General features: G+C 59.0%; 2 protein-coding genes across 4 annotated transcripts in view; one reads left to right on the forward strand and one right to left on the reverse strand.

Moving 5' to 3' along the window:
• Positions 1-16137, forward strand: part of PLCB3 (phospholipase C beta 3) — a 17218-nt gene extending 1081 nt beyond the window's left edge. Inside the window, exons 2-32 of one of the 2 annotated variants that reach the window (XM_028484546.2) lie at positions 1894-1971; positions 2237-2305; positions 2395-2535; positions 2775-2854; positions 2977-3030; positions 3121-3196; positions 3304-3404; positions 3924-4090; positions 4164-4310; positions 5223-5463; positions 5669-5753; positions 5829-6015; positions 6821-7026; positions 7903-7999; positions 8080-8164; positions 8481-8605; positions 8931-9085; positions 9165-9326; positions 9995-10094; positions 10184-10288; positions 10519-10610; positions 11834-11987; positions 12073-12108; positions 12226-12418; positions 12838-12979; positions 13068-13144; positions 13257-13346; positions 13439-13496; positions 13778-13864; positions 13955-14174; positions 15258-16133. In XM_028484546.2, coding sequence (XP_028340347.1) covers positions 1894-1971; positions 2237-2305; positions 2395-2535; positions 2775-2854; positions 2977-3030; positions 3121-3196; positions 3304-3404; positions 3924-4090; positions 4164-4310; positions 5223-5463; positions 5669-5753; positions 5829-6015; positions 6821-7026; positions 7903-7999; positions 8080-8164; positions 8481-8605; positions 8931-9085; positions 9165-9326; positions 9995-10094; positions 10184-10288; positions 10519-10610; positions 11834-11987; positions 12073-12108; positions 12226-12418; positions 12838-12979; positions 13068-13144; positions 13257-13346; positions 13439-13496; positions 13778-13864; positions 13955-14158 — 3594 coding nt within the window. In that variant the 3' untranslated portion in view covers positions 14159-14174; positions 15258-16133. Of the gene's footprint in view, positions 1-1893; positions 1972-2236; positions 2306-2394; positions 2536-2774; positions 2855-2976; positions 3031-3120; positions 3197-3303; positions 3405-3923; positions 4091-4163; positions 4311-5222; positions 5464-5668; positions 5754-5828; positions 6016-6820; positions 7027-7902; positions 8000-8079; positions 8165-8480; positions 8606-8930; positions 9086-9164; positions 9327-9994; positions 10095-10183; positions 10289-10518; positions 10611-11833; positions 11988-12072; positions 12109-12225; positions 12419-12837; positions 12980-13067; positions 13145-13256; positions 13347-13438; positions 13497-13777; positions 13865-13954 lie in introns of both variants that reach the window. The other variant, XM_024133361.3, reaches the window with a different exon arrangement.
• A 586-nt stretch (positions 16138-16723) lies between these two features.
• Positions 16724-25734, reverse strand: part of BAD (BCL2 associated agonist of cell death) — an 11524-nt gene continuing 2513 nt past the window's right edge. For both annotated transcript variants that reach the window (XM_007102599.3, XM_007102600.3), the window contains exons 3-4: positions 17860-18053; positions 16724-17231 (exon numbers count right to left, since the gene is read on the reverse strand). In XM_007102599.3, the coding sequence (XP_007102661.1) occupies positions 17106-17231; positions 17860-18053 (320 nt within the window). In that variant the 3' untranslated portion in view covers positions 16724-17105. The remainder of the gene's footprint in view (positions 17232-17859; positions 18054-25734) is intronic.

Raw genomic sequence — 25734 nt, forward strand, 5'->3', positions numbered from 1 at the left:
CCCCCCGCGCCTGCCTGAGCTTCCTTGCTGCTCCTTCCCAGACAGGCCGGAGGCCTGGAAGACTCGGCTCCTTTCCGGCTGGGTGGGGCGGGTAGGCGTGGGAGCTGGGGGGAGGTGCTGGGGGCGTGGCCTGAGGTAACAGGTGTGCCATAGAGGGGTGCCCCGGCGCCCCTGGGGCTAGGGGAGACCCCTCCCCCCAGGCCGGCTTGAAGGGAAAAGTTTCTCCTTTTTCTTCCAGTGTGATAAACCCAAATAAGGAAGTGGGAACAGGGAGAGGGCCCTGGGGGTGGGGTGGGGGTTTCTGACAGGGACTTGGGGCCTGAGAACCTGGGGCCTGGGCTGCCTTTGAAGACCAGACCCCTGAGGAGGGGGAGAGGGAGGCCCTGGAGGCAGTACCCACAGAACTTCCCCCTCATCACACTCCTGGGGGGCCCTGAGCCCAGGGTAGGGTTGATAATCCCAGAGAGGGGCTGAGGATGGGTGTCAGCACAGTGAGGTGGGGAGGCCCAAGCATCCCAACAGTTCCCAAGCCTCCTATCCCCTCTGCCCCGAGATCAACCTCCTGTCCTTTGTAAGTAAAGGCTGAGATGGGCGGGGCTAGTACAGTCCCCATTCTCCAGAAGATGAAAACTGAGTTTGGAGAATGGAGGCTAATCCCAGGCCCCACAGTGGGGTTGTGGCTGAGGTCAGGAGCTGGGAGTCTGGCAGGGGTCCTGGTTTCCTGCTTCCCAAACCTCGGGACTCTGGAGCCATACTGCCTGCGTGCAAATCTTGGCTCCTCTTCTTGACGTTAGGCAAGCTAGGTCGTCTCTCTGTGCCTCAGTCTCCTCACCTGTAAGATGGAAAGAACAAGAGTGAAAACCTCATAGGTTGTTAGGAGGACTAAGTGAGTTCCTAGATATTGAGTGTTTAGACCCGTACCTGGCAAGCAGTAGGGACAGCGTAAGGGTGAGCTGTTGTTACGACCATAGGATCGTCCACCAGTGGGCAGCAGCTTGGGGTGGCACCAAGGTGAGGCAGCGTCTTCTCTTGGCCTGGGGCAGGAGAGTTCTACCTGGGGCCACTTGGTCACTTGGCCCCTGGCCGAGTCAAAGCCTCTGATGACACCACCCCCTCCCCCACTGCCGCTGGTCCTGAGTCACACAGGGTGGCCCTCCTCAGAAAAATGGGGCCAGTGCACCCTTTTCTACCCTCCTGCCAGCCAGGGCTGTTTGAGCGAGAACAGAATTCACTGTCTAGTCCTGAGGGCAGGGTGAGTCCCTTTCCGAGGGGACTTAGTCTGTGCTCTGTAAGATGGGGTGAGCCTTAAAGCTGTGAGGCTCCAGTGGGGCGCAGGGTTTGGGGGGTAATGGGCTTTGAAGCAGATGTAAGGGGTGGTTGGTCGTCATGGGGACCTGAGGGACACAGAAGGACCATGGGGGTCAGGCTTCCAAACCCTCTTCTCTCAGTCCATAAATATTCCCAAGGGGCCTGTGAGGGCTTCAGCCACCAGGGAGCTCTCAGACCTTATGAGGAAACTGAGCCCAGGCTTGGGGTCTGGGGAGGCCTCCCCAAGGAGGCAGGTCAGATTTCGGGGATAGAGAAGGAAGGGAGAATATCCTTGCAAAGGAACAATGATGCGAAGACTGGAGGTGGGGAAGGGGTAGTTAGTGGTCCATGTGACAGTCTCAGGGCAAGAGAGCAGTGGGCTGGGAGGGGACTAGGACCTCAGCTTTGTCCTGAGGACTGGAGGGAACCACAAAGGACCTATGGGCTGGCTGAGGCTTCGTCTTCGCTCACTGAGAGAAAGACTGGGGGTGGGGTGGGGGTGGGGGTATGGCCCCAGGGGGTCCAGGGACCAAACCTGGGCGGCAGCCCTCACCCCCTGACCCCTGCCATCCGTCTCGTCCCCAGGAGGCCTCCAGTCAGAACCTGGTAACTCTGCGCGTGGACCCCAGTGGCTTCTTCCTATACTGGACAGGACCCAACATGGTGAGGGCAGGTGCTGGTGCAGCTTGCTGAGGTCTAGGGCTCCCATCCCAGACCCCCGAAACCACCCCCAGCCCGCGCCCATGGGGGTGGGGCCCCACTGCTGCCTGACCTCTCCCACGGTTCCCTGGACAGGAAGTGCTAAGGGCGGGGGCTGGGGCTGGGGCTCCAGCAGGGGGTGGACACTCTGGCCTGGGTGGGGAGCTTGGGGGCTCCTAGCTGTCACCCTGTAGCCTCTCAGACCTCCCCTGGCATCTGGTTTCCCCAGGAGGTGGACACACTGGACATCAGTTCCATCAGGGACACGAGGACAGGCCGTTATGCCCGCCTACCCAAGGTGAGTGATGGAGGCCCAGGACGCAGGATGGGAGTGAGGCCGTGGGGGATGGGGACAACCCCCTTCACCCTTGGCTCTCACCTACTCAGGACCCCAAGATTCGGGAGGTGCTGGGCTTTGGGGGCCCTGATGCCCGGTTGGAGGAGAAGCTGATAACAGTGGTGGCCGGGCCAGACCCGGTGAATACATCCTTCTTGAACTTCATGGCCGTGCAGGATGACACAGCCAAGGTGGGCTGGGATTGATGGCTCGGCCTGGGGGAGCTACAGCCTCACTTGCTGAGTCAACCATCACTTAGTAGGCACCTGTTGTGTACTAGGCTGTCCTCTGCCCCTGTTTCTAATCATCCTCTGACAAAATGGTATTTAAGCACTTAGTGCGTACCAGATCTAGTTCTAGACATGGGCTGTGGCTGGGCCAGCCCCTCCGTGCCCCCCTCACGCCCTCCCCCCGGATCCTGACCCCTCAGGTCTGGTCCGAGGAGCTGTTCAAGCTGGCTATGAACATCCTGGCTCAGAACGCCTCCCGGAACACCTTCTTGCGCAAAGCGTGAGCCCTGGGCCTGCCCCGGGGCGGCCGGGTTGCGGGGCGGGTGGGGGGGGGGGCGGGAGTTGGTGGGGGGTGTTCAGGTAGCTGTTCCCAGGGCGTGACCCTACCACCTGTGTCTCCAGGTACACGAAGCTGAAACTGCAGGTGAACCAGGATGGACGGATCCCGGTCAAGAAGTGAGCGCCCCTTTCCCTCAGCACCTTCTCTGCTTCTCTGACCTTGGTGCCCTTTGCCCCCACTGACCCTAACCCCTCCCATCTGCTCAGCATCCTGAAGATGTTCTCAGCAGACAAGAAGCGGGTAGAAACTGCGCTGGAATCCTGTGGCCTCAATTTCAACCGGGTGAGGGGGCTGGAGACAGGGGCCGGGGTTGGGGGGTGTCACGGTGGGCGCCTGCTCTTTGAGGGCCGGCTGTCCCTGGGTTCTCACCCTTCACTCCTGGCCCCTAGAGCGAGTCCATCCGGCCTGACGAGTTTTCCTTGGAAATCTTCGAGCGGTTCTTGAACAAGCTTTGTCTGCGGCCGGACATTGACAAGATCCTGCTGGAGATGTGAGCAGGGCTGGGCCTGCCGCCCAGCCCCCCATACGCCGTGTCTGGCCTCTGCTGGCGTCCCTTCCAGTTCAAGGGAGGGGAAGTGGAGCTGTCGGGGTCTCTGTGTGCTGGAGCTGTGCCTGTGCTTAGAGCTGCCTTGCCTGGGGCTCTGTCGTGGACAGTTCTCTGCTGACCCTTGGCCAGGGTTGCTGTCATCTGCGCACACTGGGGCTGAGGACCCAGTGGCTCAGATGTGCTGTCGCTGAGGGCTGGAGCTGAGATCGGGTCCAGGATCTGGAAGCATGGTGTGGTGGGCCAAGCACTTGGTGGCTTCCAAAGCCCTTGCTGATACCAGTGGCAGCACCAAATGGTTAGGAGAGCGGATGGGGAAACTGAGGCCCAGAGGGGCCAGCGACTTGCCCAAGTACTGGTCAGAGGGTTCTGGAGCCAGGCACGGCCTCTGACTCCTCGCAGGGTGAGGGTTTGGAGCAGGGGCTGGTGAGGCTCCAGCCTGACTCCACTTCCCGTCCCCTCCAGAGGCGCCAAGGGCAAACCATACCTGACGCTGGAGCAGCTCATGGACTTCATCAACCAGAAGCAACGGGACCCGAGGCTCAATGAAGTGCTGTACCCGCCTCTGCGGCCCTCCCAGGCCCGGCTGCTTATCGAGAAGTATGAACCCAACCAGCAATTCCTGGAGAGAGGTGAGCCGGCGTGGGAGCTGGGGGCAAGGCGGGAGGGCCCCAGCTGCCCCTGCTGACCCCACCCCACCCCCAGACCAGATGTCCATGGAGGGCTTCAGCCGCTACCTGGGAGGTGAGGAGAACGGCATCCTGCCCCTAGAGGCCCTGGATCTGAGCGCAGACATGACCCAGCCGCTCAGTGCCTACTTCATCAACTCCTCACACAACACCTATCTCACTGGTGAGCAAGCCCATCCTAGCGTGACCTCTGCCCTCTGCTCTCTGGCCCTTAGACTGCTTCCCTCCTTTTGGGGTGGCCCCTGCTAGGGATACACGCCTGGAACAGACTGCCTGCCCTGGGGAGTGGGCTTCTGTGCATGGGTTTCTCGGGGTGGTCCAGGAGGCTTTCCCGGGGGAAGGGCTGGGGCCTGCATCTGCCCGGTGAAGGAACAGCCTGTGCGTAGGCCCGGGAGCAGGAGACCCTTTGGTGCTCTTAAGCAGAAAGGCAGCTGAGAGGTGGGGTGGGGCAGGATGGAGCAGGGTGGGGCAGGGTCTGGGGCAGGTAGAGATGAGAGGGACCCCGGGGGCACCGAAGGAATGGGAAGAATTTGGACTGATCCTAAGTGCGTGGGAAGGCTTCTTGCAAGGTGTTTAGCAGGGGGAGGTGCCGTGACCTGGTATGTTTTTAGAAGGATGATGCCAGGTGCTTCGCAGAGATTGGATGGGAGGCGGGGAGGGGCCTGCTGTCCCCAGGAGGTGATGGAGGAGGTGATGGAGGCTGTTTCAGGACAGCAGCGGTGGAGGGAGGAAAGGGAAGCGAGGGGCCAGGGGCGTGTTGGGGCTGACTGTCTGGTTCAGGCTGGTGGGATGGGGGTTGGCGGGTGTTTATCTGAGAGAGGGTGAGACCTGGAGGAGGAACCAGCCTGTCAGCCAGTGCTGGTGGATGCCAACTCTTCCCGGCTTTGGGACTTTGGGGAGAGATGGTGCTGGTTCCACAGTGAATTAAGGAGTGGTCAGAAGCTGGCCAGACAGAGCGTGCCAGGGCCAGGCCACCCCCGGGGCTCTGCATCCCCAGCATGGCCCGGTTCAGCGCAGGCCTGGGGAGGAGGGCGAGGCTGGCGGGGTGGCCCTGGTGACGGAGCCTCGCCCCCAGCGGGGCAGCTGGCGGGAACCTCGTCGGTGGAGATGTACCGGCAGGCACTGCTGTGGGGCTGCCGCTGCGTGGAGCTGGACGTGTGGAAAGGGCGGCCGCCTGAGGAGGAGCCCTTCATTACCCACGGCTTCACCATGACCACGGAGGTGCCGCTGCGAGATGTGCTGGAGGCCATTGCGGAGACCGCCTTCAAGACCTCGCCCTACCCCGTCATCCTCTCCTTTGAGAACCATGTGGACTCGTGAGTGGGCCCCTGACCCTGGGACCCCGATCCTGGCCTGGGGACTCCTGATGACCCAGAGACAACCACCTCACCATGGGCACTGTTGGACTGCTCCTGTGACCTCTGACCCTGGGATCTTTCACTGACCCTGCCGGCCTCTGACCTACCCTGGGGACCTCAGCTTCACCCCAAGAACCTCTGACCTCTGACCTTGGCCCCACAGGGCAAAGCAGCAGGCCAAGATGGCTGAGTACTGCTGCTCCATCTTTGGGGATGCGCTGCTCATCGACCCCCTGGACAAGTACCCGGTATGGGGCTCAGAGCCGGGGCGGGGCATGGGGGTGAGGCCGCCCAGCAGACCCTGACCTGTCCGTGCCCACCAGCTGGCCCCGGGCGTCGCCCTGCCCAGCCCCCAGGACCTGATGGGCCGCATCCTGGTGAAGAACAAGAAGCGGCACCGGCCCAGCAGTGGCGTTCCTGACAGCTCCGTGCGCAAGCGGCCGCTAGAGCAGAGCAACTCGGCCCTGAGCGAGAGCTCCGCTGCCACCGAGCCCTCCTCGCCCCAGCTTGGTAAGGCCCTGGCCCGACCTTCGACCCCCCAGTCCTGACCCTAACCTCCCACTTCGCTGAGCTCAGCCCTCCCCGGGGCTGCTCTTTCTGCTCCCAACCTGACCTCCCTCCTCACCAAGCCGCTCGCCACCTCTCTGCTGAGTATGGGACCTCTGACCCCTGACCCCAGGTGCTCACCTCACTGAACTTCACCCCAGTTGGATTTGGCTCCATCCACCTCCTGACCCCTCAATCTCAACCTCCACCTCGCACCTCACAGAGCCCTCCCCCTCAACCAGGTTATGACTCTGAATTCTGACCTCTGACCTCAATCACCTCTGACTTAAACCACCTCTCTCCTGAGACCCCTACTGAGTCTACCCACCCAGCTGGTTCTACTTTCAGCTCACCCCGGACCTCTCACTTTACTGAGGTCCCGCTTACATCCGACCCCTGAGTGCTCACCTCACTAAGCGCCCTCACTGGGTGTGGCCCTCACTGACCCCTGACTTGGAACCCCACCTTGTCATCCTTTACCCCCACTGTCAAGGCTGTTGTACCCCACTTCTCACCCTTCTGAGCCATGCTACCTACCTCCCTGCTGGATATAACTCTGCATCCTGATCTTTGACCTTTGATTCCTCTACACCGCCGTTCAGTTCGATCCCATCCAGCTCCTGAGCTCCCCCCGTCCCCCAGCCACACTGCCCTGAGAGTCCCCCTTGACTCCGTGAGTCGCCTCTACACACTGGGCACAACTCCTCCTGGCTCCTGTGTGTCTGTGTGTGCCCTGACCCCCGACCCCCTGTGGCCTTGTCCTCTGCAGGGTCCCCCAGCTCTGACAGCTGCCCAGTCCTGAGCAATGGGGAGGAGGCGGGCCTTGAGAAGCCCAGCCTGGAGCCTCAGAAGTCTCTGGCTGAGGAGAGCTTGCAGCGGGGCCCCGATGCTCTTGGATCTGCCTACCGTGAGGATGAGGAAGAGGATGAGGAAGAGGAGGAACAGACGGACCCCAAAAAGCCGACCACCGACGAGGTCAGGCCTACAGGCAGGAAGAGGGGGTGGTGGCACATCTTCACTTCCCAAGTGTTTGCTGAGCCCTGACTGTGCCAGGGTCCGCTCGCGATCAGATGTTATCCCTGCCCTCCCAGAGTTCAGAGGCGGGTGTGTGTGGAGTGAGGGAGGGGTCTTAGCTAAACAGGCACGGAAGCGAGTGTGAAATTGTGTTCAGGACGTGGGCCGGGAGGGGTGAGTTAGGGTGCAGAACTGGGGGGAGGAGGGGGAGTCGGACCTCAGCGGGGACGTTGGGTGAGCAGACCTGAGGAAGAGGGAACACCGTGCAAAGGCCCTGTGGCAGGGCCAGAGTGCAGGGGGAGGGGGCAGTGCAAGACGAGGGAGCGCTGAGTTTTGAGGAGAGAAGGTGACAGAAAAGGTCAATCATGAGATTGGGTTTGAGAGGGGCCCAGAGTGGGGAAGGGTGTGGGCAGCCATGGTCGAGCTCAGGTAGCAGGGGTTGAGTTTGAGGCCCTTGTGAGCCACCCAGGAGGAGATGGCAGGTGGTGTTGGAGATGAGACTGGGGATGGAAATTTGGGGCTCATCTGCATGTGAATAATCGAACCCCTGGTGTTGGGTGAGGGGTTCCAGCTTCTAAGGATCAGGGAGGTAGAAGGCAAACCAGGAAGGTGGGGTCCAGGGCACATGGGAGAGGCCCAGAGAGAAGGCTGCGGGGCAGATGAGACCAGGACTGACAGGCGTGGCCAGGCTGGGGTCTTTGCTGAGAGAACTGGGCAGTGTGATTGCAGGGCTGGGAGGAGGGTCAGTGCCTCCTTTGTGGTGGGGGGCAGGTGAGGGAACTTCCAACTGATGGCTGGGGGCCATGGGACCGCTGACCCTGCATTTGGGGGCCACAGGGCACTGCCAGCAGTGAGGTCAATGCCACCGAGGAAATGTCGACACTTGTCAACTACATCGAGCCCGTCAAGTTCAAGTCCTTTGAGGCTGCTCGAAGTGAGTGGGGTGAGAGGTGGAGGAGTGGGAGGGGGTCTGGCCCTGCCAGGCCTGACCCCCTCCCACTCCCCACCCCCCAGAGAGGAACAAGTGCTTTGAGATGTCATCCTTTGTGGAGACCAAGGCCATGGAGCAACTGACCAAGAGCCCCATGGAGTTTGTGGAGTATCCTTCCGCGTTGCTAGGGCTGGCAGGGTGGGGCTACTCACTCGAAGGCTGGCTCAGATCGTTCTGACCCCGCTTATAGCACCTGCGCAGGATCCTGAGGCTCTAGCACCCTGGTCTGGGTTTTGAGCTGGCCTGGGAGACTGTACAGGGCCTAGGCTGAGAAGTGGGGGACTGAAGGGGCAGCTTGAGCAAAGGCGGGGAGGTGGGTTCACAGGAGCTGAGGATGGGCCTGGAGCACTGGGCTCGAGGCAGAAGGCAGGGCCGCTACCCGACGGGGCCAGTCCCCGGCGTGGCCCCTGACTGCCAACCTCAGATACAACAAGCAGCAGCTCAGCCGCATCTACCCCAAGGGCACACGCGTGGACTCGTCCAACTACATGCCCCAGCTCTTCTGGAACGTGGGCTGCCAGCTCGTCGCGCTCAACTTCCAGACCCTGGGTGAGTGCTGGCCTGCCTTGACCTTTGACCAATGGCCCCCAGCCTCACTGACTTCCGCCCCATGACCCTGTTACTCGTGACTGAAGGGGCCTCTGACTGTCTAATCCCAGATCCCCAAACCCAGCCGAGGCCTTGGCTGACCCTAACTCCTGGCCTTGGCTGATCCTAGCCCCTTCCCCTTGTCCATTCTTCCCTGAGTCTGGATCCTTGATGCCATTTGATCCGACCTGAGCGACTCCTGGTCCCCCCTCTGCACGGCACTGTTCTTCATGACTCCTGACCCCACTTGAACTGCTGACCCTTGCCCTCCCCCTGTCGCCCCCAGACGTGGCCATGCAGCTCAACGCGGGCGTGTTCGAGTACAACGGGCGCAGTGGCTACCTACTCAAGCCCGAGTTCATGCGGCGGCCGGACAAGTCCTTTGACCCCTTCACCGAGGTCATCGTGGATGGCATCGTGGCCAATGCCGTGCGGGTCAAGGTGGGGCCAGGGAGGGCTCAGGCCAGGGTGTCCTGGGGACGGGGCTCTCAGCAGCCACCTCACCCTCCTGGCCCCCCAGGTGATCTCGGGGCAGTTCCTGTCCGACAGGAAGGTGGGCATCTACGTGGAGGTGGATATGTTCGGCCTCCCTGTCGACACGCGGCGCAAGTACCGCACTCGGACCTCTCAGGGGAACTCGTTCAACCCCGTGTGGGATGAGGAGCCCTTCGACTTCCCCAAGGTGAGCCCCGCGCCTGCGCCCTCCCCGGCACAGGGAGCTGCAGCCCAGACCTGCCGGGCTCTCTTAGTGGGGGGCGGGAACCGGGAGCACTGGTGGCGGTTGGGGACGTGAAGGTGGGCGTGCCCCGGCCCCTCCAGGCTGGGCCTGTCACCTCCAGGCCCCACCCCGGGTCCTGCATGTCCCAGCATCAGGCTCACACTCCCTTCCCTCTGTGGGGTGAGAGGAGAGGACAGGACGCTGAGACAGCAGGAGGTCCCGCAGCTCCCGTGGGGAGTGGGTGCCGCCCACCCCATCTCCCAGGCAGGAGGGACTTGCTCCAAGCTCACCCCAGCTTCTCCCTGCCCCCCAGATGGATGGGCCCTCTGCAGCCTGCTGGGGTGGGGTGTGGCCTCAGGCCCAGACTCATGCCAGTTTCTAAGCTGGCAGTGACCAGACCTGTCCCACCATAGCGATGCCTGGAGGGGTCCGCCTGCCTGTTCTCTTGACCCAGGGCTCTGGTGGAAGCTGGTCGTCCCTTTGGCGAGGTCACAGAGGTGTGGGTCCACCACTGGCTCAGTGGCGATGGTGACTGATGGTCAGTGGTTGGGTCAGATTGTCCAAGGGCCCACTCTGGGTGTCGGCCTTGGTGGCTGCGGTCAGCTGCAGCTCAGACCAGTCTGGGCCCTCAGGTGGTGCTGCCCACGCTGGCTTCGCTGCGCATCGCGGCCTTTGAGGAGGGTGGCAAGTTCGTGGGGCACCGGGTCCTGCCTGTCTCTGCCATCCGCTCAGGTGAGGCCACTTGGGCTCTGGGCAGCGCGGGGGGCAGGGTGTGTGGGGACCTATCGGGCCGCAGCCATCTTGCCCTCCCGCCCTCCCAGGGTACCACTACATCTGCCTGCGGAACGAGGCCAACCAGCCGCTGTGCCTGCCGGCCCTGCTCATCTACACTGAGGCCTCTGACTACATCCCCGATGACCACCAGGGTGAGCTGGAGGGCGCTGGGGCGGGGCAGGCCAGGCAGGGTGGGGACAAGGACGCCACCGGGGCCTGGGGGTGGCTGGGACTGGGGGCCCCAGCTGAGGGTGGTCAACAGAGCTGAGGTGGGTTCCGTGCTCCCTCCGTCCCTCCGTGAGACCAGAGCCGGGGAAGGCTGGTCCGGAGGCTGGCTCCGGGGGTTCTATCTCTGAGACCCTTGCCCCCTGCCCCCACCCAGACTACGCAGAGGCCCTGATCAATCCCATCAAGCACGTCAGCCTGATGGACCAGAGGGCCAAGCAGCTGGCCGCCCTCATTGGGGAGAGTGAGGTGAGCCGGGGCAGGTCGGGGGCAGGCAGGAGGCAGCAGGGCTCAGGCTCACCTGGACCCTGGGGACCCCTGGGGGTCGGGGTGTGGGTGGGGTAGGGTGGTGAGGGCTGACCTCTGGGCCCAGCCCTGGTGGAGAAGCACCCTGCTGCCTTCTCTGCTCCCCTCCACCTGCACCGTCCCGTGCCACTCCCAGCTGGTGGTCTGGCTCTTCTCCCCAAGTGGGGCCGTTCCCTGCCTGCTGCAGACGCTAAGCTAACTTCATGCCGTTACCCACACCGTCCCTCCAACCCTGGGCTCCTCCTCCAACGCTGGCCTTGCCGCCCTGGTGCAGGGCAGCGTGGGGCTTCAGGGCTCTCTTGTTCAATAGGCTCAGCCGTCTCTGGTTACTCTCCACATTTTAAGGAGGTGGAAACCACCCCTTTTGCATGAGAAAGGCCTTCAGGACAGTCTTGGGCTAGAACTCTTCCTGCTGCCAGCTGGTTCGAGGCCAGGGTGCAGGGTGCAGCCACAGCCGCCTCACCAGGGCAGCTGGAAATCCTGGGAGCCGGGCAGTGGCTTCTGCGGGGGGCGGTCAGGAGCAGAGACTCGCCGCAGATCTAGACCCGGTCTCACGGGGCCCCGCGGCAGGCAGGGAAGAGAGACGGCTGCCTAGAGCTGTTAGTGGGAGAGGCTGGTGCCCACTCTGTGGTCACTTCCTTCATTGATTTAATCAGGAGCTAAGCAACGAGGGAGATGAGCAGCTGTGGGCAAGGGTGGAAGGGGACTTGGAGAGGGGAGGAAACGGGGCTGGGCTAAGGCTTTCCGGAACAATCTGGAAGTTCCTAAGCATATGCAATGAGGCCTGGCATCCTAGAGACACACGACCTCACGTTATCTTCTTCATGCCTCACGTGGAAAGAGGGGTTAGAAATGCTCGTTTTATACCTCTTGTTCTCATGGAGTTGTCCCAGCAGCCGCACATTACAGAGGAGGAGTCCAGGGCCAGGCAGGCTGAGGGAGGTTGTGAAGGACAGAAAGGTCTGGAGACGGGGAATTCCCTGGCGGTCCAGTGGTTAGGACTCCGCACTTTCACTGCTGTGGGCCCGGGTTCGATCCCTGGTCGGGGAGCTAAGATCCCACATGCCGCGTGGCGTGGCCGGGAAAAAAAAAAAAAAAAAAAAAAGGGTCTGGAGAGAACAGCATTTCTGGAAAGAGCATAGAGCATTCTACTTTCTCCCCCACAGGCTCAGGCTGGCCCGGAGACAAGCCAGGAGACCCAGTCTCAGCAGCCAGGGTCCCAGCTGAGCCCAAACCCCACACCCAGCCCACTGGACGCCTCCCCCCGCCGGCCCCCAGGCCCCGTCACCTCCCCCGCCAGCACCTCCCTCAGCAGCCCAGGTGAGGGGCAGCCTGGAGTGGGCGCAGGGGCGTAGCTCTGCTGCTGGCTCCTCCAGCTTCTGACAGACTTGCTTCTGCCCTCCAGGTCAGCGCGATGACCTCATTGCCAGCGTCCTCTCAGGTAGGGGGCAGGCCTGTTCTGGGGGCGGGGCTACTCCTGGAGGGGGCGGGTGCTCCTGCAGGGTTGGTCTGCCCCAGCCCAGCCCGGCCCGGTCCATCTTTGCTCTGCTGCCCACAGAGGTGGCCCCGGCCCCGCTGGATGAGCTCCGAGGCCACAAGGCCCTGGTGAAGCTCCAGAGCCGGCAAGAGCGAGACTTTCGAGAGCTGCACAAGAAGCATCAGCGGAAGGCGGTTGCCCTCACACGCCGGTTGCTTGACAACCTGGCCCAGGCCCAGGCCGAGAGCAGGTGCCGGCACCGGCCGGGTGTCCTGTGAGTGTCCAGCCTGCCTGTGTGCAAGTGTGCTGCGTGCGTGGATGTGAATATGAGGATGTGTGTGCACATGGGTTTTTGCACTAGGTGGGCGTGGCGGGACGGCCAAGCACTGCCCTTTGACCCCAGGGAGGAGGGTTTGGTGCAAGGAAGGCAGAGGAGTCTGGGTCCCACCCTCTTTCCGCCAGGGAGCGATACCTTTTTTGAAGTCCCCGTAAGAGTGTGTTTCCGGAGACCGTTGCCCAAACGGGCTCCCAACATTTGGGTGGAGCTAACGGGCCTCCTCATTGGCGTAACAGATCCCACCCGCTCTGGGCTGGCATCTCCCATTGCCTGCTGGAGTATGTCCTGTCCCCCTGCCCTCCCAGCCCAAGTCCATGTGACGACCTGAGCATCACCCAGAGGGGTTCTCCCCACAGAGGCGGGGAGGACGAGAGGGAGGAGGAGGAAGAGGTGAAGAGGTATCAAGAGTTCCAAAAGAAACAGGTGCAGTGTCTGCTGGAGCTGAGGGAGGCCCAGGCGGACACAGAGGCCGAGCGGAGGCTGGAGCACCTGAGACAGGTGAGGGGGACGTGTGGCAGTGGGGGAGAGACTGCCTCCTGGACAGGCCTGTCAGCCCGTGTCACCTGTCGGCCACCTGTGTCTATAGGCTCAGCAGAGGCTCAGGGAGATTGTCATGGATGCTCACACCACTCAGTTCAAGAGACTGAAGGAGATGAACGAGAGGTGAAGGCAGGGGATCTCATGGGCAGACGGGGGATACTCCCTGGTGCCAGGAGGAGGGCAGAGACTCCAGTCCTGCCATTGAGCCTTCCTCTTCCCCCACTGGCTCCTCCAGGGAGAAGAAGGAACTGCAGAAGATCCTGGACAGAAAGCGCCACAACAGTATCTCAGAGGCAAAGACCAGGGAGAAACATAAGAAGGAGGCGTAAGGGCATCAGGGCCGGGAGCCATTTGGGCGCTGGGCAGGCCGGGCCGGGTGCCTGGGCACTGAGCCCATCCTGCCTTGCTCCTGTGCAGGGAACTGACAGAGATTAACCGTCGGCACATCACTGAGTCAGTCAACTCCATCCGTCGGGTGAGTGAAGCTCAGGTGCCACCCTAGCCCACCCCTGTTCCTTCAGTCATCGTAAACCTGTATCCTGGGGGCCAGCCTGGTGCTACGTTGCCCTAGAGGGATTTCTAGAGCCTTTTCCTTTGGGTCTGGAAGGTTTGCTATAAGAGTCATCTCAGGACCCTGGCCACACAGCTCCGGGAGCCTATGCCTGCCTGACTTCTGTGCCCAGGCAGAGCCCTGGGGTCCAGGCCCCTTCCTTAGAGACCCTTGGCTGAGCCCTTGCCTCCCCCCCCCACCCACAGCTGGAGGAGGCCCAGAAGCAGCGGCAGGAACGCCTTGTGGCCGCGCAGCAGCAGATTCTCCAACAGCTGACAGAAGAGGAGCCCAAGGTGAGGCCTTGGATGAGGGGCAGGCAGGCAGCAGGTAGGCAGAGCGCCGGGTGGCCTGGCTTTTTGCCTGTGATACTCTTCTTCCTGCAGCTGCTGGCCCAGCTGGCCCAGGAGTGTCAGGAGCAGCGGGAGAGGCTGCCCCAGGAGATCCGCTGGAGCCTGCTGGGCGAGACGCCGGAGGGACTGGGGGACGGGCATCTGGTGGCCTGTGCCAGCAATGGTCACGCGCCTGGGAGCAGTGGGCACCTGTCCGGCGCTGATTCGGAGAGCCAAGAGGAGACTACGAAGCTCTGAACTGGCTGAGCAAGAGGTGGCCACCAGGCCAGGGTGGGCACTGGGAGGAGGGCAGGAGGCTAAGACACTAAATGCTTTTTTTTAAAAACCTTTTTATCTTTAGAAATTTTATTTTTTTAAACTGGGGCGAGCACCCCACACTAACTCCCTTCCTTCACCCTCCTGGGGCCCCTTTAATCCCCAGTCCCTGCCCTCAGTCCTAGGGAAGGTGCTGGGTGGGTCACTCTGGGCCAGAAGGGCCTCGCCCCCAGGACACCCACACCCTAGAGTGGGACTCATCTCCCTCACTTCCTCAGGGAACAGTGGGTGGAGACTTCGAGCTCCGGGAAGTCGGGGTCACATTCTTTCTCTATCCTTTGGGGATTATTTTACATGAATAAAAGTGGATTTCAGGGACCCTGTGTGCAGCGTGGTTTGGGGTGGGGCAGTGCTGGAGAGGACTCGGGCCCTAGATCTGGCTCTGCTACTTCTGGAGCCTCAGTTTTCTCATCTGTAAAATGGGACTGTGGGCATTGTGGGATTGAGGTCAGGCCCCCAACAGAAGGTTGCTGGGTTTCAACCTTGAGACCTCCTTGCCCAGGAACTGCCTGCAGATCTTCCCAGTGACCTGACATCAGAGGCCCTCTGGCCTCCCCCAGGCTTTCCTGTCTCTATGCCCTCTGCCCTGGGCTATCACTCCTCCTGCTCCCCTCTCCTCCCACCCCCCCCCCCACCCCACCCCCACCCATTACTTTTCTCCCTCCCCGGCTCTTCTTGTCCTCCCTTCACAGAGGCTCAGGCCTCTGCTTCAGGAAGCCTCCCCTGCACCCTCTTCCTGTTGCCTGATATGACCCAAGCACCCAGCATCTTCCGCTGAGGCTGCTCCGGGCCACACAGGCAGTTGACTGTATCGGGGGATGGACCTGTTAGGGGTGGTGCTGGGCAGCTCAGAACCTGCCCAACATCAGGGGACCTGGGCTCTCAGCGATAGGTGGGAAGTGGATGAGCCTGGAAGTGACCTTTGGGAGAAGGGAGGCTGACAGTCACAGACACTCACAGGGGCTAGGAGAAGCAGCATCCCCCTCATCCCTGTGAGGGAGACGTTATGCCTGTTTTGCAGATGAGGAAACTGAGGCCACAACTAAGTCAAGACGTCCTGACCTGGAGGCAGGGTGGGCCTGGACCCTCTATGGCAGACTGTCTTCGGCCAGCCTGGAGGACCTGCTCCATGCCTCCCCCTCCTGCCCTGGGACAGCGTGGAGTGGCAGAGACCCCCGCAGCGAGGGTGCGGCTGGGTTCTGCAGCAGGGTCAGGCTGGCACTTCTTCAAGGCCTCTCCCAGCTTCCTGGCGCTTCCCGGGCTGACTCCCTCCTCCAGAGGAAGGCAGCCTCTTATCTGAGCTTATCTCCTGCCAATTGAGTGTTTTCTTTCTTTGTTTTTGCTGCAACCTCAGGCAAACAGATGGGGTGGGGAGGCCAGAGAAACAGGATTTCCAGAGCGGGGGGCCTTCCCAGGGCTGGGGACCTCTGCCTTGGGCCCTGCTCCCTTAGGGTCAGTATCATTGCCCGGGCCTTCCCTGCTTCTGTGGTCAGGTCTGGTCCTAGCCCCAAAGCTGCCCCGTCCAGGCCCCCGAGCAGCTGACTCCCACCTTCCTGACTCCACACATAAACACTACACGTCAGTCCACAGGTCCTCAAAGACCAGGCTAAACTCCAAACTCCTGGGCATGACATTCCGACCCTTGAGAAGCCTGGCCTCTGCAGCTCCCCCGTCCTCCCAAGGGTTTACTCTTTCCTCCACTGGGAATGACAGCCCCCTCCCACATCTCAAGTCTCAGCTCCAGCTCACCTCCTCCCTGAAGCCGTCCCTGACTTTACCATGCCGGAGGGAGCCGCCCTCACCCCACTTCCAGGCCCCTGTTATAGCACTGGCTGACAGTAACTCCACTGTGAGAGGCTGGCTTTCCCCTTGCCAGGAAGCTTGGGACAGCAGGGGCTGTGGCGTAATTCATCTCTGTGTACCTAGTACAAAGTGCTGGCTGGTCTGTAGGGGGCGCCAATAAATCTTTCTGAAATTGAGCTCTGAGCTCTGCTCGCAGGTCCTGGTGAAGCTTCTCGGGTTCCCTAGCGATCACTCTACTCACAGCCCTGAGCCGATCGTTCCACCCCCTCCCCCGCCCTACGCGTCCAGCCAGTCCCCTGAGGAGCGCTGGCCCCAGGCCGGCCACACAGTAGCTGTTCAAAAGGACTGACCCAAATAGGAACAAATGACCCTCCCTGGGGGACTGCGGCACGGTTTGCAGTGCGTGGAATTCCGGCGGCCAGCCGGCCTGCAGTTCCCAATTACCATATTAGAGATAAGGACCTGGAGGTCCCCAAGGTCCGGTCGCGCTCCGCTTCCCGGAGGCCAAGCAGCCGTGGCTCTGCTCGCCGCCTCAACCCCTCTCTGATCTCGGTCCCATGATGTCACTCAGAAACAGCCTCAGTTTCCCTTATATATAAAACGGGGGCATCTTTTGAAACTCTGTCAGTGCTACCGCTCCCCCTGCCCGCGAAGCCCCAAGCGACGGACATAGGAGACTCCACGGCACAGACGCGGGCTTTATTAGCACATTTCTAGCGAGCATCAGCCCGCAGCGTTACCGCGGAGGAAAGGGTTCTGGCGAAATTAGGGTTAATTCCGGCTCGCAACTGGCGCAGGCGACTGTGGCAGCCCAGCGCCGGGGGCGGGGTCACAGGGCCAGTTCCAGCACCTAAGGGCGGAAAAACTTCAAAACTTCCGATGGGGGCCGAGCCCCTCCGCGGTCCTCGCACACACCGGAAGGGAATTGGGCTCTGGGTCAGACCGCCTCCTTCTGAAAGGGACGAAACTGAGCCTCCTTTTGCATAAGGCCTGCAGAAAAGACTTCCGCCCACTCCCAAGATGGCCGCCAGCAGCGGTTGGGAGATTCGGGATGTGGGACAGAAAGTCACTGGGAGGGGGCGGGGCCTCCTCTCCCCAAGTTCCGGTTCCACCAGGACTGAAGGAAGCGCGTCCAGCTGGGGCTTTGTCGCATCTGCGTCGCTGTGCCCGCGCTCTTCGGGCGAGGAAGTCCCTTCGGGGTGGGAGGAGGAAAGGGTTAAGTGAATTAGCTTATCCTGGCAGCTCGAGCCTGGCCCCTCCGCTTCCGGAATCCCACCGCCAAGTGAGATCCCGGGGGAGATAAAGACAATAGCTCCCAGCAGGCCCTGTACCGAGGGGGTCTCCTGACTACTAAGCATGAGATAGCTTGGGCCCTTAGGAATGGACTGGTTAGATCCCAGACCCTCCATGCCGGGGGCGGGAAGAGAGGATGCCTAGGACCCTGTAAACGCCAGAGCTGGAGATCTAGCACCTGGAAGATGGGACCGTAATTCGAAAATTAAAGAAGGGGTTCCGAAATTGAGGTCCAGGAACCCGGATATCCGGAAGGGGTGGGTCAGGAGCACAGATGCCAGCATGCCCCGTGCTCAAAGGATTTGGGGAACCCAGGAGCCTTGGCCTTCTGGAGCGGGGTGTGGGTTACGGATCCCGAAATGCCCTGGGACTCGGGAAAGGACAGGCTGGAGGGAGGAGTCCCGAGACCGCAAATCCCGACATGCAGTGGGACTCGATTGGGACAGCCCAGTGGGAGGAGCCCCGGGAGTATAGGTCCCGGCATGCTCCGGGACTACGGTGCTTCGCGCGCCCCGGCCAGAGCTCACTTTGAAGGAGCCGTGGAACTCGTCGCTCATCCTCCGGAGCTCGCGGCCATATCGCTGTGCAGCCCAGAGGTTGGGGGGTGCCGAGCGCGAGCGGCCCCGAAAGGGGCTGGGCTCCTCCTCCTCCGTCCCTTCGTCATCCTCCGTCCCCGCGGAGTAGGAGCTGTGGCGACTCCGGGTGTCCACAGCACCAGTGCCTGCAGAGAAGGTCAGGGGGTGGGGACGACGTGAATCTCAACTCCTCTGTGGCCCCAGCCCTGCCGAAGCCCTCAGCATTAGCTCCGTCGGCTCGCTGTGGTCTTTGCCTGCACATCACTCTACGTCTCAGAGCCCCAGTTCCCTCCTAAGGGAAGCTCATGGGGCTTTTGTGAAGATTCGAATTAACTTCTCATTAATCCCACAAATCTTAATTGAGCCCCAATAATGGGCCAGGCCCTTAGTGTATAAAATGACTTTCCTCTGTGCCTGGCACAAAATAAGGGCATAAGAACTAGTAGTTAGAGCTGCGAGTGCGAGACGCTGAGGCTTCCCAGCAGCCCACTGGGCCGGTAGCTCTTTCCGCAGCCCCATTCCCCCGCAGAGGAAACCAGTCCCCTGGATGAGGAGGTCGCCCCAGCCAGGCGACCTGCAGCTGACCTGCTGGGGTCCATTTGTTTCACTGTTGTGGTCTACAGGAGACCTTGGGCCCCCAGAGAACAAGAGCCTGTCAGCAGCGTGTCTGTACCTCTCACAGCACCCACTTTGGAGAAATTGTCCAGAAAGGTCTGTTGACTTTAGGTAATACTTAGGGAGCACTTACTGTGTGCTAGTAGGCCCTGGGCATTACTTCATTATCCTCCTAACCATCCTGGGAGGTGAGTACTAACATTGCTTCCGCTTTGCAGATGAGAAGACAGAGGCTTAAGAGAGGTTAAGACTTGCCCAGGGTCCCACAGCTGTGAAGCTCTGAGGCTAGAACTCCCTGGAGGTTTGTTGGAATCCAGAGACCAATGATTATCCGTTGAGGTACACTTCTTCCCTTGTCCAACTGCCCTTCAACACCCTGAGCCTGTGTCCTCTCCTCTCTGTGGGGATAAACCTAGTCCTTGCTACCAGTGACTGCAGAAGGGTCACATAAAGAGCGGGAAAGTGCTTTGTAAGCTGAAAGGGCGCGATGGATCATTATGCCAAGAGGTGTGTCCTGAGTTTGTCTGACCTATGTACTGTGTGCCATCCCCCGAACTCCTGCCAACCCCACCCCCATATGCAGTCCAGCAAGGACCTAGAACACTCCCAGGAGCAAAAATCCAGAGCTAAGTATAGAGTGAAAGACGGGCATGGAAGAGGTGCCCGGGACCAGTGTCCACAGGGAGGCGTTTTGGAGAAAGTAAGATCTAGACCAGGTCTTGAAGCCAGGGGTAACTGTCTCATCCTCCCCCAAAAGGCCTGTGGGTCAGCTCCAGGGCTGCTGGGCCTCCAAGGGTCCCATCTCCAGACACATGGCTGAGAAAGCCAAAAAGGGAAGAGGGGGCTGGATCCAGAAAGGCCTAGGCTAAGCGGGTGGTCGGAGCTCCTGGGCTTCACCAAAGCCTGAGGTCAGGTAGGTAGGGAGACCATAAAGCCTTTGAGGAATGAGTTGGCAGTGGGGAACGGGCAGCTAAATCAGCAGTCGGGATTGGAGGTGGGGGCTGAGGAGCCGAGAGCAGCAAGACCCCTGATGAGAATAGGCCCATCTGCAGAGCGCTGACCAGTTCCATGAGGCGTGGGCAGCAGGGCCGGGGTCCCCACCACCACCTTCCTGGTTTGTGACCTGGGGCCTTTTCTTTAATCCCTTGGGGCCTCAGTGTAGTCCTCTGTGAAATGGAGCCCAGACCCCAGGACCTCCACGAGAACAAATGACACAGGGAGAGCACCCTATTCTGCATTTTTCATGTCCTGAAGGCTCCCAGCTTCCCAGTGAGGCAGAGGCTAAGTTCTCCCTGTTTTACACATGAGGAAGTAGAAGCACAGAGAAGTGAGGAACTTGCCCAGGGTCGCACAGCTGGTACACCCTGCCCGGTCTCTTAAATGCTCAGGAACCATCAGCTATTATTTTCCTTTACCAGCACTAAGAACATACACACCTCCACACTTGACAGATGCAAGGCCCAAGGGTCAGAAGATGAGTCACTGGCAGGTGGGCACTTGGTTTGGGCACTGCACCCTCGCCTAGGAATCAGAACAAGCAGAAGAGCACTCGCTGTGTCAGGTTGGAAGTGTGCTTCGTGTGTATCAATTCCTACGTCCTCATCACATCCTATGAAGGAGGTTACTCCCTGTCCCCATTTTACAGAGGAGAAAACTAAGGCACAGAGAGGGTAAGTAACTTGCCCAAGGTCACACAGCTAGTAGATGGCAGAGCTGGGATTCCAACCCAACCAGTCTGGCTCCTGTGCCTGTGTGCTTAACTCTCATGTCCCCGGCTCCCCACAGCAGCACCACGGGCCACCTTGGGGGCTCAGGTCTGGGAAGGCACCCCTGGTCCTTCTGTAAGTGCCAGCTCTACCAGGGGCCTACCCAAAGGAGTGGGGATTTTTACCAAAGCCATGGATTTAGCAACGCCAAGCCAGCCATTGTCAAAATGACACTCCTAAGTGTAAACTGAACATTTAAGTGTCCTTCTGTTGACTAGAAAAAAATCTGAGGGATTTTCTGTGAACTCCCTGGGGGAAGTGGATATGCCCCTCCCACCCAATGCATCCAACCTTCAATCAGCTCTCACCCCTACATGCCCCCGGGGCACGGCAGAGGTGGCCTCTCCCAGTTTGGGGAAGATAAGGGTGAGGGAGTGGGCGTGGCTCCTGTCTGGTTGTGAGCATGGGTGGGCGCCCAGGCCTGCCCACTCACACCGTCCTTCCAGAGAGCCTGCCTGGGGCTGGGGTGGGGAATTGGGAGGGGCCTAGGGCTGGAGGTGCACCGAGGCCCACCACCAGGCTTTAAGTTCTTTACCCATTGGGCTTCTGGGTACGTGCATGGGGCTGGACACATCCATGTTCATGCTTCTGTGAGCATCCTTGCACACTTCATTAAGACAGTGGTGTTCGAGGCAGTGAGGCTTTGCCATCAGGCAGGGCTGGGTTTGGATCCCGCTCTACCACACGTGGGTGGTTCACTTACTGCTCGCCCCCAGCGGGAGAGCAGCGTGGCACTCCTCCCTGAGCAGGTGTGCTGCCTGTCGTGTCTTGGCCCAGGCTTCCTGTGTCCCCAAAGCCGTTTGGGGTACAAAAGCCCTTTACTGTCCTGTAGAGAACACACCCCCACCTTGCTCGGAGCTGAGGAAATCAGAAAACACTAAAGCAGAGGCTGGCAAATGTTTTCTGTAAAGGGCCACATAGTAAATATTTTGGGCATTGCAGGCCACACAGTCTCTGTCACAACTACTCAACATTGCAGTCATAGCTTGAAAGAAGCCAGAAACAATATATACATGGCTGTGCATTGCTGTATTCCACCAAAATTGTATTTGGGACACTGAAATAAAATATTATTCTTCTTTGGGACTTCCCCGGTGGCACAGTGGTTAAGAATCCGCCTGCCAATGCAGGGGACACAGGTTCGAGCCCTGGTCCGGGAAGATCCCACATGCCGCGGAGCAACTAAGCCCACGTGCCACAGCTACTGAAGCCCATGCGCCTAGAGCCCGTGCTCTGCAACAAGAGAAGCCACCGCAATGAGAAGCCCGTGCAACACAGCAAAGAGTAGCCCCGCTCGCCGCAACAAATACCTAATACAGCCCCAAAAAACCACAAAAACTTTCAGTGGCTCCCCACTGCCTATGAGATAAACTCCAAACTCCTGGGCATGGCCTTCAAGGCCCTTACATTATGGTTGTAACCCACACTTCCATGTCTGCCATCAGAGGGGCATTGGTTATTCATGTCTCTTTAACCCCTCTGAATGAACGGCAGTCCCCAGGTCTCCTCAGGGCCTGGGCCAACTCGCTGTAACAATAACAACTGCAGTCATAGTAAGAACAGCAAACCCTCCTCTGTGCTAGGCACTGTTTCTAAGCACTTTTCCTATATTAATGCATCAGATTCTCACAACAACCCTAAGAGGTGGCACTAGTTCTATTCCCATTTTACGGACAAGAAAACTGAGGCACCCAATGTTCATCGCAACCTAAATGTCCATCGATGATGAATGGATAGAGAAGATGTGGTATATATATACAATGGGATATTACTCAGCCATAAAAAAGAATGAAATAATGCCATTTGTAGCAACATGGATGGACCTAGAGATTACCATAGTAAGCGAAGTCAGAGAAAGAAAATAGCACATGATGTCACTTATATGTGAAATCTAAAAAAATGATACAAATGAACTTACTTACAAAACAGAAATAGACTCACAGACATAGAAAACAAACTTACGGTTACCAAAGGGGAAAGGAGGTGGGAAGGGATAAATTAGGATTTGGGGATATTTTTTTCTTTTTGGCCGTACCACGCTCGGCTTGTGGGATCTTAGTTCCCTGATCAGGGATCAAACCTGGGCCACGGCAGTGAAAGTGCTGAGTGCTAACCACTGGACTGGCGGGGGATTCCCAGGACTTTGGGATTAACAGATACATACTACTATACATAAAACAGAGAAACAACAAGGATTTACTGTATAGCACTGGGAACTATATTCAATATCTTGTCATAACCTATAATGGAAAAGAATCTGAACAGGAATATATATATGTATATGTATGTATAACTGAATCACTTTGCTGTACACCTGAAACTAACACATCATTGTAAATCGACTACACTTCAATTTTTAAAAAAAGAAAACCAAAACTGAGGCAGGGTGAGTTAAGTAACCTGCTCAAGCTCAACCTAGCAGTAGAGGGGAGAGCTGAGTTTGAACACTGCAGTCTGGCCCAGGGCCGGGCACTGGGCTGCTTCTCCCACTGCATGGCCTTCCTCCCCTCTCCATCATCCACCACCAGCCGCCCCAGGCGCCAGGCTATGCAATGGAGCTGTCACAGCACACAAGGTGGCCACAGGCCTGCCCTGGGGACACACGCAGTCCACTACAGCAGGGGTGTGGAGGCAGGGAATATGAAGAGTGGCAGGACCCTGCCCATCTGGAGGGGGCAGTGGCCCTGTGGCTCTGGCAGGTCACTGGCACTTGCGGATCTTTTATGGAGAAATCACTTGCTTTTAGACATCGAAAACGAAGTCAAAAGTTTAAGGATGGGCTTCCCTGGTGGCGCAGTGGTTAAGAATCCGCCTGCCAATGCAGGGGACACGGGTTCAAGCCCTGGTCAGGGAAGATCCCACATGCCGCGGAGCATCTAAGCCCGTGAGCCACAACTACTGAACCTGCGCTCTAGATCCCGTGCGCCACAACTACTGAGCCCACGAGTCACAACTACTGAATCCCACGCCTAGAGCCCGTGCTTCACAATAAGAGAAGAAGCCACTGCAATGAGAAAAGCCCCCACTCGCCACAACTAGAGAAAGCCTGTGCGCGGCAACAAAGACTCAATGCTGCCAAAAATTAATTAATTAATTAATTAAAAAAAAAAGTTTAAGGAATCCAGTGCGGTTCTCTTACATGGTGGCTATTTTCTACCCTGCAGGCCTCCTCATGGCTGGATCTGGAGCTGGGATAGGCATCCCCTTGGCTTATTACTGCTTCAGACCATTCTCACTCCCTCCTCCACAAATCTAGTTTCTTGGGCTGTGCCACCCTTCCAGCTCCGGGCCTCAAGCACCCACCGCCCACAGGGTGGGCCCCTCGTGGGTGCAGGAGATTACTGGAGCTCCCTGCCGCTCTCTCCCCAGCCACTCCCTTAGCCGCTCGTGTCTTCATTCATTCATAGCACCGAAGTGGTCCTTCCCAGCTCCCTGCCTTGGCGCCCCAACTCTAATGACGCTGGGACTCCTCACACTTGGCCAGCTTACACTGCACACGAGCTAAGCCCCCAGCCACCTCTCTCACTGGGCTGAGACCAGCACAGGTCTGGTTAAGGCCAACTCCCTGCCAGTTCCCACAGGCAGCCGACTGGCCAGTGGGGCTGGAGAAAAGCACAGCCATGCCACCTCAGTTCAAATTCACGGTCACGAGACCCAGAGGCACGCTAGATGTTGCCCAGCACACCTTCCACACTCCATCCTCTAGGCCAAGACAACCACTTCAAACCTGCTCCTCTCTCCCTCTCAGCCCCCATCCCTCTCCCCACCCTCACTCCTGGCTCAAGACCTGGCTTCCTTTTGCCAAGAAACTGGAAGCACGCACGAGAGAGACTTCTACTGGTGCCCATGAGGTATCTCCCCTGCCCTCCACTGCTCGTAGCTGAGCCGCCCCTCCCCTGCACACCAGCTGCTCTCTCCTACTCAAGGACACCTCTCCAGCAAGCTTTCCTTCTCTTCTGCATCCTCCAGTATGTTCCTCGCTCCTGGATTACTCCATCAGCTTCTAAACATGCTCTTCGGGGAATTCCCTGGCGGTCCAGTGGTTAAGACTCCATGCTTCCACTGCAGGGGGCATGGGTTCCATCCCTGGTTGGGGAACTAAGATCCCACAAGCCGCGCAGCATGGGCCCCCCCCACCAAATGCTCTTTTCTTTTCCTTTTCTATCGTTAAAGACATAATAAAACAACCCTTCCTTGACTCTCCTTGGGCCTTCAGCTGCCACCCACTCCTCTGTTCCTCTTTGCCAGAGCTCAGCTGCCAAGAGGGGGTGGGCTCTCCTTTTTACCTCCACTTCTCTTCCTATCATCCCTCCCCACTAGCCATCCAAGCTGCACTGGCCCTGTGTCGAGTCCAGTGCTCCACTCCCAGTCCTCCTCCAGCGGCCCTGGAAGGAGCTTCACGGGTTCGGCTCTCCCTTTCCTTACCAGACAGCTCCCTCCTTCTCAGACCCCAGTGCTGACTCCTCCTCTCCTGCTGCCCTCTGCAGACTGCATCCCCAGGCTCAGTCCAGGTCCTCCCCTGTCTACACTGGCTCCCAGGGCCCACAGGACACTACATCAGCGACTGCCAACTTTTATGTGTATCTATCCCTACTAGAAGTCTGCACCTGGATGCCCAAAAGGCACCTCTAACCTGCTCTGGCCCAAACAGGGCTCCTGAGCTCACCCCACGCCGTCTCAGTTCCATCTCAGTTAAGAGCGACTCCATCCTTCCAGGTGCCCAGGCCAGATCCCTTGCAGCCATCTTCTCTGTGCCTCATACCCCACATCTGTCCGCCAGCAAATCCTGCCAGCTGTACCTTCAAGAGAAACCCAGAGTCCAGCTGCTTACCACTTCCACTGCCACCATCCTGGCACAGGCCACCATCCTCCCCTGTGGCACCGCCCCTGCCTCTGCCCATTGCAGACCCGGCTCAACACAGGGGCCCTGGCGATTCTCTCAAGGTCCAAATCAGATCAAAGCCCTCCAGGTTTTCACTCAAAGTGAAAGCCAGACGAGATCGGGCGCGTTCAGGGTGGTATGGCCGTAGACTGATACAGCCACTATGGAGAACAGTATGGAGGTTCCTTAAAAAAACTACAGATAGAGCTACCATACGACCCCGCAATCCCACTACTGGGCATATACCCTGAGAAAACCATAATTCAAAAAGAGTCATGTACCACAATGTTCATTGCAGCTCTATTTACAATAGCCAGGACATGGAAGCAACCTAACTGTCCATCAACAGATGAATGGATAAAGAAGATGTGGCACATATATACAATGGAATATTACTCAGCCATAAAAAGAAATGAAACTGAGTTATTTGTAATGAGGTGGATAGACCTGGAATCTGTGATACAGAGTGAAGTAAGTCAGAAGGAGAAAAACAAATACCGTATGCTAACACATATATATGGAATCTAGGGAAAAAAAAATGTCATGAAGAGACTAGGGGTAGGA

The sequence above is a fragment of the Physeter macrocephalus genome, unplaced genomic scaffold (assembly GCF_002837175.3).
Source record: "Physeter macrocephalus isolate SW-GA unplaced genomic scaffold, ASM283717v5 random_197, whole genome shotgun sequence".
Classification (NCBI taxonomy): Eukaryota; Metazoa; Chordata; class Mammalia; order Artiodactyla; family Physeteridae; genus Physeter; species Physeter macrocephalus.